Source organism: Argiope bruennichi, chromosome X1 (assembly GCF_947563725.1).
Source record: "Argiope bruennichi chromosome X1, qqArgBrue1.1, whole genome shotgun sequence".
NCBI classification, from domain to species: domain Eukaryota; kingdom Metazoa; phylum Arthropoda; class Arachnida; order Araneae; family Araneidae; genus Argiope; species Argiope bruennichi.
The window spans coordinates 49,161,427-49,180,722 of record NC_079162.1 but is presented as its reverse complement, the minus strand read 5'-3'; the positions used below and the strand labels follow the sequence as shown (position 1 = coordinate 49,180,722).

General features: G+C 27.6%; 1 protein-coding gene across 5 annotated transcripts in view; it reads right to left on the bottom strand.

Annotated features, from left to right (window-relative positions):
- Window positions 1-19,296, bottom strand: part of LOC129958594 (nucleolysin TIAR-like) — a 1,061,871-nt gene that overhangs the window by 88,346 nt on the left and 954,229 nt on the right. For all 5 annotated transcript variants that reach the window (XM_056071175.1, XM_056071177.1, XM_056071176.1 and 2 more), the window contains one exon: window positions 4,535-4,610. In XM_056071175.1, the coding sequence (XP_055927150.1) occupies window positions 4,535-4,610 (76 nt within the window). The remainder of the gene's footprint in view (window positions 1-4,534; window positions 4,611-19,296) is intronic.

The following is a 19,296-nucleotide window of genomic DNA, read 5'->3' as shown; positions in this document are numbered from 1 at the left end:
TTTGTTTCTTTTCGAATTTAAAAATAATTTTCGTTTTTCAATTTTATGAAAGGAAGATATTTCATGTTACCAAACTTACATAGATAAAAGGCCTAAAATAATAATAAAATTACTTTCTTCTTTTGATGCCTCTCTTAAAATGTTAAAATTTTAGGTTACTTTATGTATTTGGGCTTATTTGTATGATATCAACGAAGTTAGAAGACGCTTCATTCAGTTTTATGTAAATCTAATTCCAAAATCCTTATATCTGAATGGAACACTTTTTTTCTTTCCCACGCCGATTCAACTTACACTTGAATCGACGTGGTCAAAAAAAAAAAAAAAAAAAAAGCACCCTACAAATATTAAGCTTTACGGTTGACAATCGGAAAGCTTGCTACTTATAGAAGCACATAACTTATATTTCTGTTTCTTACATGACCAATGTTAGTAAGAATTTCGATGAAAAACTTCTAGAGACAATCAAGAGACTTTTTATAGAAGTAATAAACTTATTTAGACAGCTAAAATTTTAATTTTTCAAAGAATGCATTTAAAAGAAAACATACTTCGGATGTGTTAAAAAAATAAATTCTGAAAACGGCTATCATCAGTAAATATGAACGAGAATGAAACAATTTTGAGTTATTAGAAATTACCATATTGAATAAAACACAAAAGTTCGAAACACTTCACCTAAATGGTTTTTGTAAAATTGCCAATACTCGAAATTAACTTAACTCTTTCTAATAACAATGTAAATGTGTAAAGAAGATTTTTCGTGTTTTCATTGCCTTATTCCTAATTTTGTTTCAAACAATCTACAGTTTCGCATTAAAAGTGTTAAAAATTTAAAAAAAACAAACAAAAAAAAAAACAAATAAAAACAATACTGTTTTAAGTGAAATAATTTAATGAATCAAGAAGTTTAATGAAGTTGAATATTTTAATATAACCCAATAATTCTTATTCATTGTGAATTAGTGCAAACAGCTATGCAAAGCACAAAGAAGACATTTCATTTTTATTTCAGAATATAGATAAATTTGACATAACTTGGAAATTTTATTGCTATTGAGATGCCTGAATTGGTACCTAAAAGCCTAACGGAAAATCTATTGTTTAAATTATCGAAACAAATTTCTCAAAGTATGTTGCGATTACAATATGAACCAAAATCTGGCTCCATCTATCGGTATGGAAGAATATCAAACACATGAGCTAAATAATCAATAGATACTAATCTATTCATCAGGAGTTATAAATAGTATAATATTAATATAATTACGAAACTTTCTTCATTTATATCGCGTTTATCATTTCTTTGTCGAAAATAAACAATGCAAATCATAACCCACTAAAACTCAGTTTCGAAATTCTTGCTGTGTTCTTATTTATATTATTCCAGTATGTATTCATTAAGAACAAATACATTAAGTTTTGATAACTTCTTATTTATGAAATTTCCTGTTCTTTAATAAATGCATTCTAAAAAGTCAATGACTTACGTAAAAATGCATTCTTTTAAATAACTGGCGTATTTATTTATTTTTGTATTTTATTCTGCTGCATTCGATGATTCTACTGATTTAATTTTTAAAAACTGCACTATTCCGAAGGAGCGAAATGATATTGTAAAACATTTTATGATACAGTTCAGTATTCCTTATATTATATAATATCTCAGCTATATTGCTAATAACTTTTTATTACTTTGGATTATGTTCAGAAACAAACTATTGTCTGTAAATGGTTAATTGAATTAATATAAGTGCTTTTAGAAAGAAAATAAAAACTTTTAGATTATGCATTATTCCAATAAATTTGAGGTAATTGAAAACTTCTTAATTTATTTGAATGGAATCCTATTTACTCTAAAAATTCGAATTACGTTAATTAATGAGAATGAAAGTGTTATAATTGATTTAAATATAGCATGTTTTCTTGAAAGAATCATGACAGTTATTAGAAACAATCAGATGTCAAAAGTTAGAATTGCTTTCTGTGACATAAGAATGAAATCGAATCGCCATATTTGCATTCTTTGGTTATTATATTATTTTCTATAATTTTTATGTAATATATAAAAATATCTTTAGTTGAAATTCCATTTCTTGTTGATTGTATAGAAAATTTTCTGATGATTTAACTAAAAGATGACTTTTCGCTCATGTAGTTTAATCAAATGAAGATATTCAATTTGAATTTCTTTAATTCGAGTTTGTTTAAAGTTTCAAAGATTTTTGGAACTTCTAAATAGTAGAATCAGTTAATAGCATTCATTACAATTAAAAAAAATAATAACTTTCGATCTTATTTAATGATATAGAAGAAAAAAAATACAGTTTTACAATTTGTAATTATTCATACAGAGATTTTTTTTTTATTTTCTTTGTTGATGAAAGAGGGAATAAAAAAAAATAGAAGTTTCTATTCGAAAACATTTCTAAAGCTTAATATAAAAAAAATTGACTAATTTGGAAAAAAAATAATGAAAAGATTTTAAAGACATTTTAAATGATACTGATAAGTATTGCATTGTGTATTTAATACACTTGAATTTTAATTGTTCATCAGACTTTCGTAATAATAGTTTTATTAACTTACAAATTTTTTAAAAAACTAAATAACTTCCTGGATCACATAAAAAGTTAGAAATTTACTTGAAAAACGATAAAAAAGAAAACATAAAGAAGATAACACTTACAAATAAACAAATTTACTACTCTTTTTATTCTCAGAAAGTTTTCATAAATGTTTTTACTTTGTTTAAATTTACGAATAATACAGTTATATGGATTTTTAGTCAGTAAAACTCAACTTTTTTTTATAAAAAAGAATAAATTTATTTACAGTAATTTTCAATCTAAATATCATAAAACTACTAATTTTTAAGAGTAAAAAGCGACAAATCTGAGCTTCAATGTACTAAATATTCATTAACTGCAGTTTTATTAAAACAATCTTTACTGAAAACAAGACTTTCCTTTTATGGATATGCAAAATTCTTGATATCTCTCTGAAGCCTTAAAAAGGACTAAACAATTGCAACGAAACCCGCACAGAATACAAAACATACATTTGTAAGAAAGCATGCTCTTTCCATTTCATACGCTACTATTTCAAATGTTTTGAAAAATACATAACATTTCGAGGGGCCCCGGCTTTCTGATAAAAACTGATAATACATTTTATACAGCGGCAGGGAATCTAAATATGGAAGTGACTGGTGCTACTGAGGGTGGTTGCGTACGTGATTTCCTGAATAATGAGGTAAATCCCCTTCTAGGACCGGCGAAGAGTTTCATAACAACCTGTTTCTGCAGCCTCGAGAAGGGCTACTTTACGGTACGTGTATATGTATGAAAAGACTATGTATATATATTATATATACATATAATAGACTATGCTCTTATCATCAAAGTCCCTGAGGAAAAGTTTTGTGTAGCGTTTCGAGTTGGTTCTTTTTAGCAAAGCCGAAGTAGGCATTATAGCATATCAGATACATTGCACTATTCCGAGTTGTTGTTTATAGTCCAGAGATAAATTCTGTTGTGTTGGCACATTTGAACAGAAGTAAGTAGCGTTTAGTACATCATTTCTTGGAACGGTAGAGCAATTTTTACACACTCTTGTGTAAAAATTGCTCCGTGTTCTAGGCTCATTCGGTGAGTTTGCTATGATTTTATAGGCTTTGTTTGTGGGGCAATAAATGGTACCAACTGGAAAAAGGATTTGCTGCAAACAATAACACTGTTGGTGTTGAAACATTTGAAAGATTTGATGATAAAAAAAAAAGTGTAAAAGAACTTAAATTGCACTCCTGCAATGTTTCCGCGTAATGGAAAATGGAAGAAGTAGGGCAATCTAACACTCTATTTCAGATAAGAGCATAGACAATTTAGAGATTCCAAAAAAGTCGATTTATTGAAGTAAATGCTTCATATCTTAAGCTACATTTCGTTAAAGGGGAAAACATCACGCCTTCAGCTTAAGAGAGTTATTCAAATTTGTTTTAAACAAGACAATTCAATTTCACGTAAAGGAAGTTTAAAGAACTTTAGATAGGTATTTATTCGTATGAAATATTTCTATTTATTAAAACAATATGTTTCTATGTAAAGACCTCACGTTTTTCTTCTTTATATCATGAAACGGCTATTTAAAGATTCGAAATACATTTTCAGTATTTTTATAGGAGCTTCTCAAACTACTCGTTTGTTGGAATTTTGAAAGATTCTACCATTTAAAGTTAAATCTCGACCAACATAAACTTTGCACTTTTCTATTTCACAACATTTTAACTTACGTTGGAAAAATGAAAGTTTTCAGTTTTTTGATCCACGAGAAAGCAGGAGAATAAAAAATGAGATTATGCACGAAAATAAATGCCTTTTTTTAAAGGAAGGATCATGGAATATTTTGGCAAAAATTATCTTGAACGATCATGTTGCGAAATATGACACAAGGTTTTATTTTCATTTTGAAGGTTCTTTATAAGTTAAAGCTTATGTAAGATATTGAAAAGTAAGTAATTATTATCAAAACTTACCGCTTTTTTGACGAAAGATACAAAGCCATAGCCTTTGGATTTGAGGGTTTGAGGATCTCGAACTACACGGCAGTCTCTGTAAGAAAAATATCATAAATTGAATCTTTTGTCAATTCAAAACAATAAGGAAAATAAATAGATTTAATAATGCATTTAAAAGTTAAAAATTGTATACTTAATTGAATTGTTTACAATTCACTTATTCAGGGCGAGTTTTGCAACAGACAAAAAAGATTATTCAAATCATTAGTTCTGCCATGATAAGTACAGTGAAAAGATATTTTAATTTTATTGATATCAATTTGAAAAGACTTAAGATGCAATTTAAAGGAATGTTATGTAGATTTGTTCTGTTTGAATTTATATTAAATTTGCAAATAAATTGAACGTCACAAAAATACTTTACTTTTCTTGAAATGAGTATTTACTAGTATATATTGTAATAAGAAATATGAAATAAAATAGAAAAATGAAAGAACATTTTTAGTTGTATTAGGTCTCAAATATATGTAGTATTTGAAACTGAAATATGATTTTTAACGTGTTAAACGCCATGCCAGTCATCGGTGATTGACACTAAACTTTCGATGACTGACTTTGTACTTTTCACTCAGTTTACATCATTAAATTTTGACTGATAATGTAATTTCCTTTGAGAACTGCATTAGTCATACTTGACTGACGATATATAATAAATTTTAATTTCGAGAACACAAAATAATGCACCTAAACGCGTGCAATCTTACCGCAGCTTTACATAGATATCTAACTGTCAGCATTTCAAAGAATTCGGATATCACGGGCCAAAATAGGCTGGGGTTTAACGTGTTAATGATGGCTCAATTATATTATTAACTAACTCAAAGTGAGTATACAAAATTAAGACATTTTCTGACTTCAGATTTCTTGTAGTTTCTTGAAATTTGTAATAGGGAAAGAATTTTACTTCATAATATAGAGACAAATGAATAATAAATGGAACTATGTGCTTCCAGAAATAAATTCTACAATGTATCCTTGTATGAATGTTACCATTTCCAGTTCAGATCATAATTCAAACACTATTCAAAAGATACTGTTAAAAATTGCTGATTTTATAAATTTGATAATATTTAAATTTTCTCGTGAAATTATTCAGAAATGCAATAATAATAATATTCGTATCAATTATTACTGGCTTTTCACACTAATTTGAAAATTTTGATGCATAAAGAGAAAATGTGACCTCAAAATATAGCACAAAAAAAGAGTAAAAATTCTCTCAAATTGAATGAAGCGTCACTGTTCTTCATCAAATTCTATGTTGAAAATGTCATCATTATAGTGTTTTAGACATTTTTCATTTTGGCGAAACTAAATGAACTTCTCTACATCTTGTTACTGTGTCGCTTATTGAAATTGCTTCCTAATATTTAATTTTTGTGTATTCCATATACTCAAATTTCTGTAAATGATTTTCATCTTTAATCTCCCAGATACAACTCACATCGTAATCTCACAGATTAATTTTTTACTGCCACTTCATTCTTTGAATATAAATTATTGTCTCTTTTTTTATGGAAAAGAATGGGGCCATTTCAATGACTTCTTGCTTTTAGAAGCATATTAACTGGAGCTCTCGACGTGTAAAAATGATATCAAATAAGGTTTTAAATTCCAGAAATTGATATGGTTTTATAATAAATTAAAATTTAACATGAATTTTTTAAAATTATTTCATAAATGAACCAGGGGAATGAAAGGGAATAGTAACTTTGGATTATTATTGCTTTTCTTTCATTACTTTTTATATACTCTTAAAATTAAACTTTTTTGAATGCATTAATTTTTCAACTAATGTATTCATACAACAACAATCACAGGCGTGAAGTCACAATAAAATGTTTGAGTTGAGCTAAACTTCGGGGGAAATGTTATATTTGATAAATAAGGGAATACTTTAAATAAGATATTTTATCATAAAAATTAATCAGTAGAATATTTTGGCAAAAACAGCGAAGTATACTGAGAATTCTGAGGTATTAAAAAAGTGAAAATACAGGCTATCAAAAATTTCAGAAATTTGAAATAATCATAAGAAATTAATTAAGTTAAGATTAGTTTGAAGAAATTCACTTTTTAAGTTGCATATAACTTTAAAATAATAGAAATGAAATAATATAAAAAGGTTTCGGTAAAAGAACAAGTTTGAAATTTTTAAACGTTTCTTAATATTAATATTTGAGATACACTATGTAAAAAATCAATTTAGAAAATAAAATATCGATCTTTATGCAATTATATCTGTTATTATGTGGGCATAATGTTAAGATGAAGAATCTTTGCTACTGATCACTTTGAAAGAAATTATACTGAAACTTTGCTCAGCCTTTGAATTGTGCTTGACGCAAAATACATTGCGAGTTTAACTTTCTCAAGCCTCGTGAAAGTAAATTAAAAAATGTAAATTTATGAATGAAATTCAAGTTTTAAATGAGTTTTTTACCATAAAAATTATCTCAAAATATTTGATACAATTACTTAAAACTATGCTAATAGTGATGATTTGGAAAGAAGGCGATAAAAATGCACAGTTCTAAAACTTTATTTAACAGAGTTTTCATTTGATTTAAATTTAAATAGACAAAAACGGAGAGTTGATTTACTTGTGAAAGCATCATAGTATTAAAACGAATAAGGTAGGCAGATAACGAAACATAAGACTTAAATAAGTCTCTCATAATCATAAGCAGGGTATTACGGATGCATGTGATCCGAATGGAGATTGGATCAAATGCTTTCTGCTCACCGAAAAAATAGTGGCATCCGAGCTTCTTATCTGCATTTTGCAATCACACCTTCAATTTCGCAGGTGCATCCTGCCAAGACATTTACATTCCACCTATTTCGTAATTCCTGAAAGGAATAAAAACAACGAAAGCAAACCCAGCAAAAGCTCGGCATAGCCCGCTTCCATTTAAGTTTTCTCTCCGCAGATAAAAAAGCGGTGTTTGAAGATAAAATATCACCTCAAGACCCTGAGATGGGATGAGCATAGAACGCAGTAGAACGCATTTCTAATGATTACAACGCGTGCCAATCTCACAGAAACAGATTTTGCTTCCAAAACACGTTCGTTAAAACTAGAATGGAGCGGGATGGAAACCTAGCCTTGGTATTTGGATAGAAAAGCTAGGGGAGAAGGGGGGAACTGAGTAGTTTTTTTAGCAGTCCCTTGCATTTGCTCCCCTCTGCACACTTGCATCAAGAATTTTTCCCCGAAAAACGCTAACAAAACTCCATGTGAAAGAGAGATGGAAAAAAAAAAAAAAAAAGGAAATCCTCCTTATTTTATGTTGCAGTTTCGGAAACGAAGACAACGCTTACAAATAAAAGAAAATTCGTTTCCCCAAATCTACTTTTCATTATTAAAATACAAGTAGATAAGGATGCATTTTCGCAACCTTTGGTACTAAAGTAAAGTAGGTAGCCTATGGTAAGACAAGATAAGGTTACAACGAGACCTGGGAGTTAAACTAGCATTTAATGACTTTTGTGTCGAGACGATAGGGTCAGCTAAAGCAACTGGTGACTTCGGGCTGTTGTAAATTAACAAAAATATTTTTAATGAAACATAAAAGCTGAAATATCAGTAGTTACGGCATTATATAATTTTACGATAGAATACTCTCAACAGGGATTTTGGTTAAACGGTTTTGTGATCATAAGCTGTGAAATATCTAATTCCAATAAAGTACCATGTTTAGTTTTATTAGAATTATTTAATATTTTGTTTAAAAGCTTTTCTAAATTTATTTCATGGGAAACTTGTGTTCAGCTATATTATGTAGAAATTGATATGTTTTTTTTTAAAGCTGAAACATAGCGTCTGTGTTAGTATACGGCATCACATACTTTTTCTATAAAACTATTTTTTTTATAACCCGGAGCAAACTGCAGTCGTTGTGAGAAAAGACTAATTAAACACAATCGGAAGTTGTATTATTATTTTTCTTTTATTACTTTTTTTCTGTCTTAAGGTAGAAATCTCATTTAATTCATGTAGTTAAAGGTTGATTGTCTTACCTGATGGGTTTTTTTACATGCTTTTTTGTCATGCCCACTTACAGTTCATTTAATTAGTGTATGCTTTATTTTATCCTCTGTCGGAGAGAGGCATTTGCCTTTAAAACTATTTCACTTCGTCTCGGCTTATTATATTTAAAGATTTTAGGCTAGAATATTTCATTTTTATTTCGGCTGAATAAAATTCTGACTGCTATATGAGTGTCTGTCTGATTTTCACGTTTCCTCTTTAAATGATTTTTTTTTTTTTTTACTTGAAGGGTGGAAAATTGCATATTCATCTTATTTGAAAATTCTTTGTATTAATCAATGCAAATAACTGTGTACATCTTATTTTACATTTTTCTAATTATCACTACGATTTAGTTATTCTTCAATAATTTAAAGATAAAATAATATGGAGTTCGAAGTTATTCTGAATGGCAAAATCAAAACGTATTTAATATAATGCTTATTGGACTTACAACATCTAGATTATTATTTTTGTTATTGATTTCATAAAATACAATGATTAAAATCAGATTGATCTTTTTTATTTACTTTTTAAATATATTTTTATAAATCAATTATTAAATAAAGTTCAACTAACCGAATAGATATTTTTGAGGTCAAAATATAGTTGAAATCAGAATAAAAGTATGAAAAGGATGTTTTTCAAACATATCCTCTTCCCTCAACGAGTAAATTAATCCTTTGAAAAAAGGATTGTAAAAAAATCTTAACGCCTCTACAAATTTTATGTTAATTTTTTTTTATTAAAATAAAGGTTTGGAGACTTTTTTCACTTATAATTAGTGAACAGAAGAATAAATTATTATTTTAGAATAAATGAAATATAATTTTTCTGTAAAAAAGATCTGGCAAAATAAATTTTTAAATTCTTAAATAGCTTTTTGAAAGAAGATAGCATTAAAATTCATTCTAAGAAATTGTTTTAAAATAATTCTTCTTAAATATTACATTTTTTTAAAAAAAGAACACTATCTTCTTACATTTTTTTAAAACTGATAAAACACCTAAGAAAGTGGAAAATGACGTGAAATTCGCTGAAGTGGCTTACAACATATGTTAATGTGATAGTGGTAATTTTTTAGAAACTGTTAATATTGAATAAAGACAAAAAATGTTCAACAAATATTGATCAACAGAATATTTAAAAATATTTGTTATTATTACTGCTGCCAATTTTGAGCGTGAATGGCATAATTCAAGCTAACCAAAATTTCATTTTTTTGTAGCTAAAATAATTTAACATTATTTACTTAGATATTCTTTCTCTTAATAATTTTTATATGGTGGTGACAAATAGAAAAAAAAAAGCTCAAGAGAATCTGATCAATTCTAAAATAACTCGTGGGCAAAACGTAATAAAAAATTAAGATGGACAGCGTGTCCAAATTACGGAAATTAAACACTAAAAACTGCAAAAGCATGCACTACGACGTTGTATTACGACGTCTTCTAAAAGCGGAATCTCGTTCCACTCTCGAATAAAACTTTTAAAACGAAAACTGAATCGTAATTCTTGCATGCAACTCAATTCATAAATTTGTTCGAAATCGGGCAGCAAATGCTAATTTTTTTCTCCTCTCTGGTGATTTGCAATACTTAAAAGACAAATATCTAACTCGGCGTCGCAGTGGACAAGCACTTTGAATGATGGATCGATTGCAGAGTGTGAGGAAATAAAAAAATATAAAATAAGGAATAAAACGTAAGGCAAGAAACGAACATTTGCCCTTAGAGCTTTTCAGCACACCAGCCCAATTTAAGGGGACCTCCATTGTCTGATATTTCGCTACATACAGATCGATGCATGCACGGCTGAGAAACTTCGAGGTTTTTCCGTCAAACCGGTGCACAAGCGGGAGTTTGAAAACAATGTATTCAAATCGATTTTTCTAGCCTACTACAGTTCCCACCTCAGCACCCCCAGATTTCATTTTTTGTTTTTGTTTGAACGGTTTCCCATAAAAAAACCCAAAAAAATTGGTGATACGAATCCAGTTTGTAGAATTTCGGTCGAGCTTAAGATCGTATTTATGCTGATCTGTAACAGTGGGATGAAGCAGATTTTTAATTTTATTTATTGTTAGATATGATCAGATTGATGAAGTGTACAGCCCAAATTACAGTTTCGTGCTTTAGAAACTGAGATTCACTATCTAATAGCTTGTTTAATTAATAAAACTTAATTGGTCATAATTACAGTAAAACTTCACTCCAAGAGTGAAACGAAATTGGAATCTCTAAAAATCGCCGAAATATTAAATTCTTTAATAATTCGGCTATCTTTAATTGATATATATTTTAGAACCAACTCCACTCAAACATTTTAACTTTGGTGAGAACTCTAATAATGTTTATACAAAATTTTCTGCTGAATTTACTATAATAACTACTAAAGTAGATTGTCCGAAAATTTGATGAAAAGTTACCGGTTTTACCTGTGCATAATATACTTAAAAATATAGCAGACAAGAATAACATCATGTTTTCATATATATTTGCATTGCTTACAAACTTTTAACAGTTTTCTTTCAAGAAGAAATTAAAGTTTCTTAACCCAAGAATTATTTAAGAGTTCTCTAGGAGGAAATATTTAATATTTTTCGTGCCTGTACAATTTATAACGAATAATATACATAATTAAAAAAAATCGTTGAAGAAGTTTTAAAAACACAATTTTGTTAGGGTAATAAACAGTAGAAAGTATTTTATATTAACTATTTTCTACTTAACATTCACCCAAATTCGCTATTTTTCAAATTCCCGAGTGGATGTTACCTCCAGCACGGAATCAAAATTTATTCAATAATTAATAGGTTATTTAGTTTTAAAGATTTTAAAATAATGCTTTATCATTGACAAAAAACAACTGTACAAATAGTATAACTCTAGTATATACGAAATTGTGTGAAAATTCAATTACATAATTCCATCATAAAAATATTTAAAAAAAAAATGTTAATTTAAATAAATGTGTTTAAAAAATAGCAGCTTTGTGTTCATAAACACAATATGAATTACATGCTCATCATTTTAATTTAGGAACGAACTGCATTCTGTTTGTAAATTGTCTGTTCATTATTTTATAATATTATTGGTAGGTTTGGAAGGACTACTGTAAATTAATACTATATTTTATAAGTAAGGTTAAACTCCCCTTAAAATTCGCATGAGAAGTTAATATTTTAAGAGACAAATGGTTTAAAATTTTTATTTCAATTTTTAAAAAGTTTTTTATTATTATTTTCATAAATAGAGCAGAAATTTTTTCTCTCGTATATTATTGCATGTTTTCGTGCATACAGCTTGGCAAAATCACTGAATATTGATTGTCAAAATAATTTTGGATAGAATTAATGATATTCTTGTTGATATTAGTGCTTTTTTGGACAAGTTTTCCTGTTTTACACCATTGTAAAAGTTAGTATTAATTATTGAAAAAAAACATTATAAAAGTGACTTAATGCTTTAAATAGACATATGAAAATATTTTAAACATTTTTTTTTTGTACAAAAAGTTAAAATTTAAACATCTAATGGAATGCATTATTAATGACAAAATATCTACAATCGATATTTTAGAGAGAATCGTTTCTAATTATCCGCTTACATTAATAGAGAACTGTTAATGAAATACAGAAAATCATAGTTAAAATTTATTTGAATCGAATTTTTTTTTTCCTTTTTCAAGTACTCAAGCAATTCTTTATGCATATGAAATTCATTTCATTCATTACTAATTACTAACAATACTATTTATTAATCGATTTTGCAGCATATTAAATGACTATTTAAATTCATGGGACAAATTTGGCCTCATTGTCATCTATAAATTTGTAATTAGTATATGATTTCAAAACAACTGAACAAATAATTTTTGATGTTCATTAAGAACTGAAAATAAAATGAACCCCGATTTTTTTTAAAAAAGACAATGTTCACAAATCTAATTTGACATTTTTTAATCATCTTAGAAAATACATGAGAACATATATTTTATATCGATACCAGTTGCTTGTCCTTGAAAGTTGAAATAATTTCGAATGAAGTATCACTAAAATAATTACATCTATTGATCCTAAAAGCATTAATTCTTTAAATACGTTCGTGCGGCCATGACTTTTACATTTATACAAAATTAATAATGGACTGGGTACTAATTTTCATGAGAATATCGATCAATTACTCAAAACATACAAAAGAACCCCGTTATCAAACATAATCAAAAGCACCACAATATGATAGAATTTTCGGCCAATCATTTTTCTACGCCTCTTTTCATTAGTCCCCAACTCCAAAGAGTAAATATGCTCTTGTCCCCTTCACACACAATATCGGCCGCTTCGAATTTTCCCAACATAAAGCAAAATGGCTTGATATTGTAAAGTGTGCCTTCCTCATGCAAATTCGTCACAGCAAAAATTGACCTGTCTACCTCTTCAGCACGCACGAAAGTACGGGCATGCATACATAAACATACAAGCACTGACAATAGCTTTAATGCATACTCCCTTTCATTTGGAGGTCCCCCTGCATAAATACCTCGCACGCTCAACTGATAGGCGTCAGTGGGAGTTGTACGTGGCAGAGGCGATGATTTTTGTTTTAGTTATTGTGTATCGCGGCTAGTGGGGAGAAGGGTGGCTTGCTTCCCTAATAGTTGAAAGTTTCTATCGGGATTTAATTTGGCTTACATCAGCCAAAAGCAACCAAGCTCTAAATATCAAACTGCATTCGCGACTAAAGCTCTTATTTATTTAAATTCTGAGCTGCTCGGTGTAAACATAATACAGACAATTACAATACAGAGTAAGGACTGGAATAGGGAATGAACTGAATTAAACAATGAATCAAAGTTCATATAAAATAATGCCCATGATAAGGTCAGGATTCTTTTGCATAAAATATAATTCTCTGAAGTGGACGGGCCTGTGATTTTATAAGACGATTCTTTATATTGAATTCACTTGTAGAAATTTAAAACTGATTTTCCTGAATTCGAAAATTTTGATTGGGTGTGAGATCATAAGCGATTAAAATTGTGTTTAATTTAACCATTCTTTAAATATATTTTTATATATTAATTTACTAATTGTTTATCAAAGTTATTCAATAGATGGTTAACTTGCTTGCCTAATAGACAATATTTTCTGCCGGAATTTAATTAACTATATATGATGTGAATAACACACAATTATTTTAGTAGACTTTAAATATTAATATGCGTACGTTATTAACGCTCTAAAATATTCCGCTTATAAACAAGATGGAGTAAATATATTATAAACAGTTACAATTAATAATGATGAGAAGTTCGTACAAAATATTTTTTTGGATTTCTCAATTCTTTTGTATAAACCATAATTCTCTGCAATAGATTGCAATTTTGTCAGCGTTATTTATAAGGCCATATTTTATATTAAATGAAATTCATGGGCTAAAATTTATCACTGAATATTTAGAGTTGCATTATTTATGGTAATAATCTTATGTATTCAGAAATTTTAATTGGTTCTGGTGAAGTCAGTGAATAAAGCATCATCTTCTTCATTAAAATATGCACTTATTCTTTGGATAAACTCCAAGTCAGAAGAAGGGAAAGTAGTTAGAATAATAAATTTTTACTCATAAATAATTGTATATATTTTATATATATGCGTGTCATTTAAAAAATTATAAGTCGGATAATTTTTGCTCTTTTCATTTATTAATTGCCCAAAGTTTAATACATTACTTCAGAAACAATTTTAGAAATGTTTAAATTATTATAGCAAAATGCAGATATTTTTTTTCTAATCATCCATTAATTTTTTAGGGATGTACTAATTAGAAAAAGATGTCTTTCTGTTTCACAAAACTTATAAATCGATACGTCCGTACAATTTTGCATTGTAAAAGAAGATAATTTTTTTCTCTAATAGAAGACTATTTTAAATAGTACTTTGATCTCAATTTAATATAATTCGCAAATATATACTTTATCCTCATATCTGATAAATGGATTTGCATAAACTAATGTTTCGGTATTCACAAGTTTACCAAAATATTAAGGCATAGAGGTAAAATTATTTTTCTCACTATATCTTCTTATTAAATAAATAGTTCTAAAGTATTAAAAATTGATTTCCATATAATGTCATAGCTTATCTAAATAATTTTCTGTTCTTAAAAAGTTGCCATAGTAAAACACCAACTTATATATGTTTCCGTCAATGAAATGTTAAAATGCGTCCTAGTTATTGTGGCATTTCCTTCTAAGTGTTAATGGGACAGTAAATAAATTATAGAAAACAACTTGTCAAAAATTATGAATTATTTATAAACTAAATGGTTATGTAAAACAAAGCTGATATTAATAAATACATGATTAAAATAACGTACAGAGTGCAAATCATAAATATATTAAATAAAAGCCACCATATTTGATAAGATATAAATAACCACAAGTAAGCCCAGAAATCATATGAAAATCGTCGAATTCACATTGTTTGAATCAGAAAAATCCCACTTGAATTAGAAGAGAAAGTATAAAGAACAGAGAGATTAGATTATTTCAATCAATTTATCGCGTCCGTAACTTCAATCGACGGAATCGGGAAAGAAGAGGTTTTCGTGTCATCATACCGCCATGATCAAGATCGAATGCATCATTACATGATTAATCCGCGTGAGCACCCGTGAAATATTCACGAACAGCGAAAAAACAGCACTGTTATCGCCAGGAAAGTGATTCAATCATCTTGGACTAATGGAAATGTCATACCCATTGTGTAATTTTTCCCGATTCATGCCATTTTTCTATGCAGTTCATAGATAAACAACACAAGCGTGAGAAAACATTTTTTGAGGAACGATAGAATTTTTATTGTGATTTTCATGAATCATTGCTTGATAATATGAATCTTTTTGAGATCACAATGTTTAGAGAGACGAATTTTTATTTAAAATAAATTTATAACAAATATATAAATAGTAAAAAGTTAAATGTTCTCTATATAATAAAGGAGCGCGAAGATTTATTTGATCGGAAATTAAATTCTCAAATAAATTTTTTTAACTGATCAGAAACTATTCGTGATTGATTCTAAAAATAATTCTTCTTTGTGATTTTCATGAGACATTAAATAAAATATTAGAGACATTAAATAAAGATAAAGCTGGAATAAAAGATTCAATAGGTCATATTGTTTAGTAAATGCTAGATGAATTTTCATTTAAAAGGAATTTATAATAATTATATTAATCATTACAAATTCAACATTTTGTATTAAAATTTATTTAGCATAATTTTCAAATAAATTTATAACCTTTTTTTATTTATTATTTTTTTTTTAAACTGAATATGGCAAAAATGGTTCAACGTAATATATCAAGGAAGAAATCTATTCTTTAAGTATATCTGTGTTTTCTAATTGTTTTATGTGTTTTTATACTTATATAAAATACCTAATATAATCCAAAAATTGATTAGTCAAAATTTAATTCTTATTTTCTTATTAAAACATTCATTACAAAATCTTTACTTTTAAATTAAATATCAGGATTATTCAATTTAAAATAAATTTTAAGTTTACAGGTCAAACCATTAAATAATATTAATATTATAGTATTTAAAAACTCTATGTTGTACTTTGTATTGTATTGTAAGTATTAAAGAAAACAAGTCAAGATTTATTATCTTTTATATATATTTTATAATATGTTTAGAAAATATCGGGTTCTTTCACAAAAACCCAATAAAAAATCATCTTTAACGAAAAAATTAAACGTTGTCAAATAAATGCATCATCAATACTATTTTTTTCAAGGTTGTAATGAGCATAGTTTTATTTTATTTCTCCTGCTCTATATAATAGCATTTCATCTATTATTAGAACGCGGTCAAATTTCCGCACAAAAATTACAACCATTTTGCACATTTCACATGAAATTTTTTTCAAGAATATGATCTTCCTAGAAATTCGCACACTTAAATGTTTCTTAAGTATCTATAATTATCTTGAAATTGTATGTCTGAAATAAAGAATTTTTAGAACAACCTCTTCCAGTTATTTCTAGGAACTAAAGTCGGTTAAATTATAGCTATCAGTCACGGTCTGGTACCGAAGTGGTGATTAACTATAGAAAATACTGTATATCATTAGCTTCAAATAAATTCACCAACCAGGAGAAAGAAAAGAGATTGTTGATAACCAACAACCAATCACAATTTGTAGTGAATGTGATTTTCTAGTCTCCTTTCCCTTCTTTAGTTTGTGGTAAGGACGGAGATTAGACAGTAACGGAAGCTCATCTATTACCCCCAGGTTAACTCAATTTGTTATCCTCTGGCCATCCCGTCTTTCCTTGACCACACAAATTTCTCTTCCAGAAATTTCTCCTCCTCCCTCCATTCCAAGAAACTGAGCGAGCAAACCTAATAAGGCTTGGGCACTTCTAAGCAGGAAATGCCATTCAACAAGTGCTATATTAATGGGATAAGATTTTATGAAGTTTGTTGAAAGAAGTATTTAATGTAAAAGGCTCGTTTTTGTGTAAAGGAAGACATTTTATTAAAATTCATTAAATAGTTTTATCCAAAACTCTTTTGTAATTGTAATGAATATATGCAAAAGGAAGTAATATGTTTTAGAAATTTGTAAAGGAATGAGTTTTGAAAGAAAAAGAATGTACATAAATGAGTTTTGAAAGAAAAATAATGTACATAAATGAGTTTTGAAAGAAAAATAATGTACATAAATGAGTTTTGAAAGAAAAATAATGTATATAAATGAGTTTTGAAAGAAAAAGAATGTAAATAAGTGATTGTTTAGACCTGAATTAAGACCATGCCATTATTCACAATAAGAATTTAATGAGGATAAAATTTAAGATGCATAAGTCTGATTTTATGAAAATAATTGCGTTTTAATGAAATTTATTAATTATTTTTAGTGAGATTTTTTTATCTCTTATATATGCCACTAAAATTTTGAAAATTACCTAGGAATATTTTTTAAGATCAAGACTAATGATGTTTGCTCATTTTTAAGACTCTGTTATCCGTAAGTATAAGATTTCATATTCGGACAACTTCTTATACATATCATTCATTGAGATGTATTAGATACAGATATATAATGCGATTATATAAAGTTCTTTGAATTAAAAAGTACATCATTTAATAATAATACTGCTATATAAAACAGGATTGGATTTTTTTTTATATTTCTAGATCTCTAAATATTTTATTAATATTGTTTCAAGATAGTAAATATTTAAAATTAGAAGAGAAGTAAGTGTTGTATAAAATTAAAATCACAATGAAAATTTTCCACGAAACCTCCTATTATACTAAAATGATTGAATTATGGTGTAATTAGGAATAAAAGTATCTTCATAATAAATCAGAGATACATCTGCAATATACTCGTAAATTACAAGGACAGTATATTAGTTTTGAACTGCAAGCTCTCCAAAACAATCCAAACTTGCCATTTTAGTTCAGCGTTTATTTTTTAGCTTTGTTTTCAGGTAATTACATCATTAAAAATACTTTCCGTTTCGACAAACAAGATTAGCAATCATTTTTAATGAAAAAATCAGGCTTTAGTGACTAGAAACAATTTAGGAATTAAAAATAGAATGCTTTTAATGTGAGCTAAATGTACAAGCCAATTAACGAGATTTAATCGTGAATGCAATTATGGAAGAAAGCAAGAGATTTTTTTTTCTTTCCCACACATCATTATCCTATTCTTCGTAAAAATAGTGTTAATCCTATCAACTTCTCGTATCATTGAAAATTTGATGTCTTTAAATCTTTAACCACCAGCATATCTTAAAGAAAGTTTGAAAGAATTATGCTCCTCCCCTCCCATCTCCTATGATTCTACGATGTGGATCTTTCATTAATTAAAGAGAAATAATATTTATTAATTTTAATTAGTAGCTGTAGAAAATGTTCTTGTGTTCTGGCTAGAGTTTACGAAAGATTTCTGATTAACTCACACTTTTAATGGATGCTCACATCAAAGATCCTTGATGTGTTAAGTCAGAAATGGGGATATTGTTTAACATTTAAAATTTGTTGAAGGATGGCAAGAAGAACATGGTATCATAAATTGATGATGAACGAGACATTTTAAGAGAAAGTTGAATTCATATTAGAGAATTGGAATTAAATCATATAAATTCAAAGGAATTTAAAATAAAATATATTCTAGTTATTATTAAGAATGAGATTTATATAAAAGTATTTTTTTTTATTTTTAGTATAAAATAAAAATGTTTAAAATAAAATAGATATTAAAAAAGATCTAGTTAATGCAATATGGAACCAAAAATCAACATGGATTTCAGATTCATTTTGAAAAACTATACTATATGGATACCATTTGCCTTTTAAAATTAAATCAGCTACAGTTCTTTGTACAATAGACCAAGAATAACATTTGAAGGTAATTAGCCATTTTTATTTCGAACTAAAATTGTGATAACCGGGGTAATTTTGACAAAATGAAAAATACGTATTAGTACTATTTGTCCTCTTTAAAATTTTGGAACATTTTTTTATTTCTTGATTTTCACTTTTAAATTTAAAATTTCCCAGATAATTTTCTTTTGAAGGTAATGTGACCATTGAATGTAATTTGGCTACATTCCTGTTTATTTCAATTCATTGATTTTTTTTAAAATTTTGTTTCAAT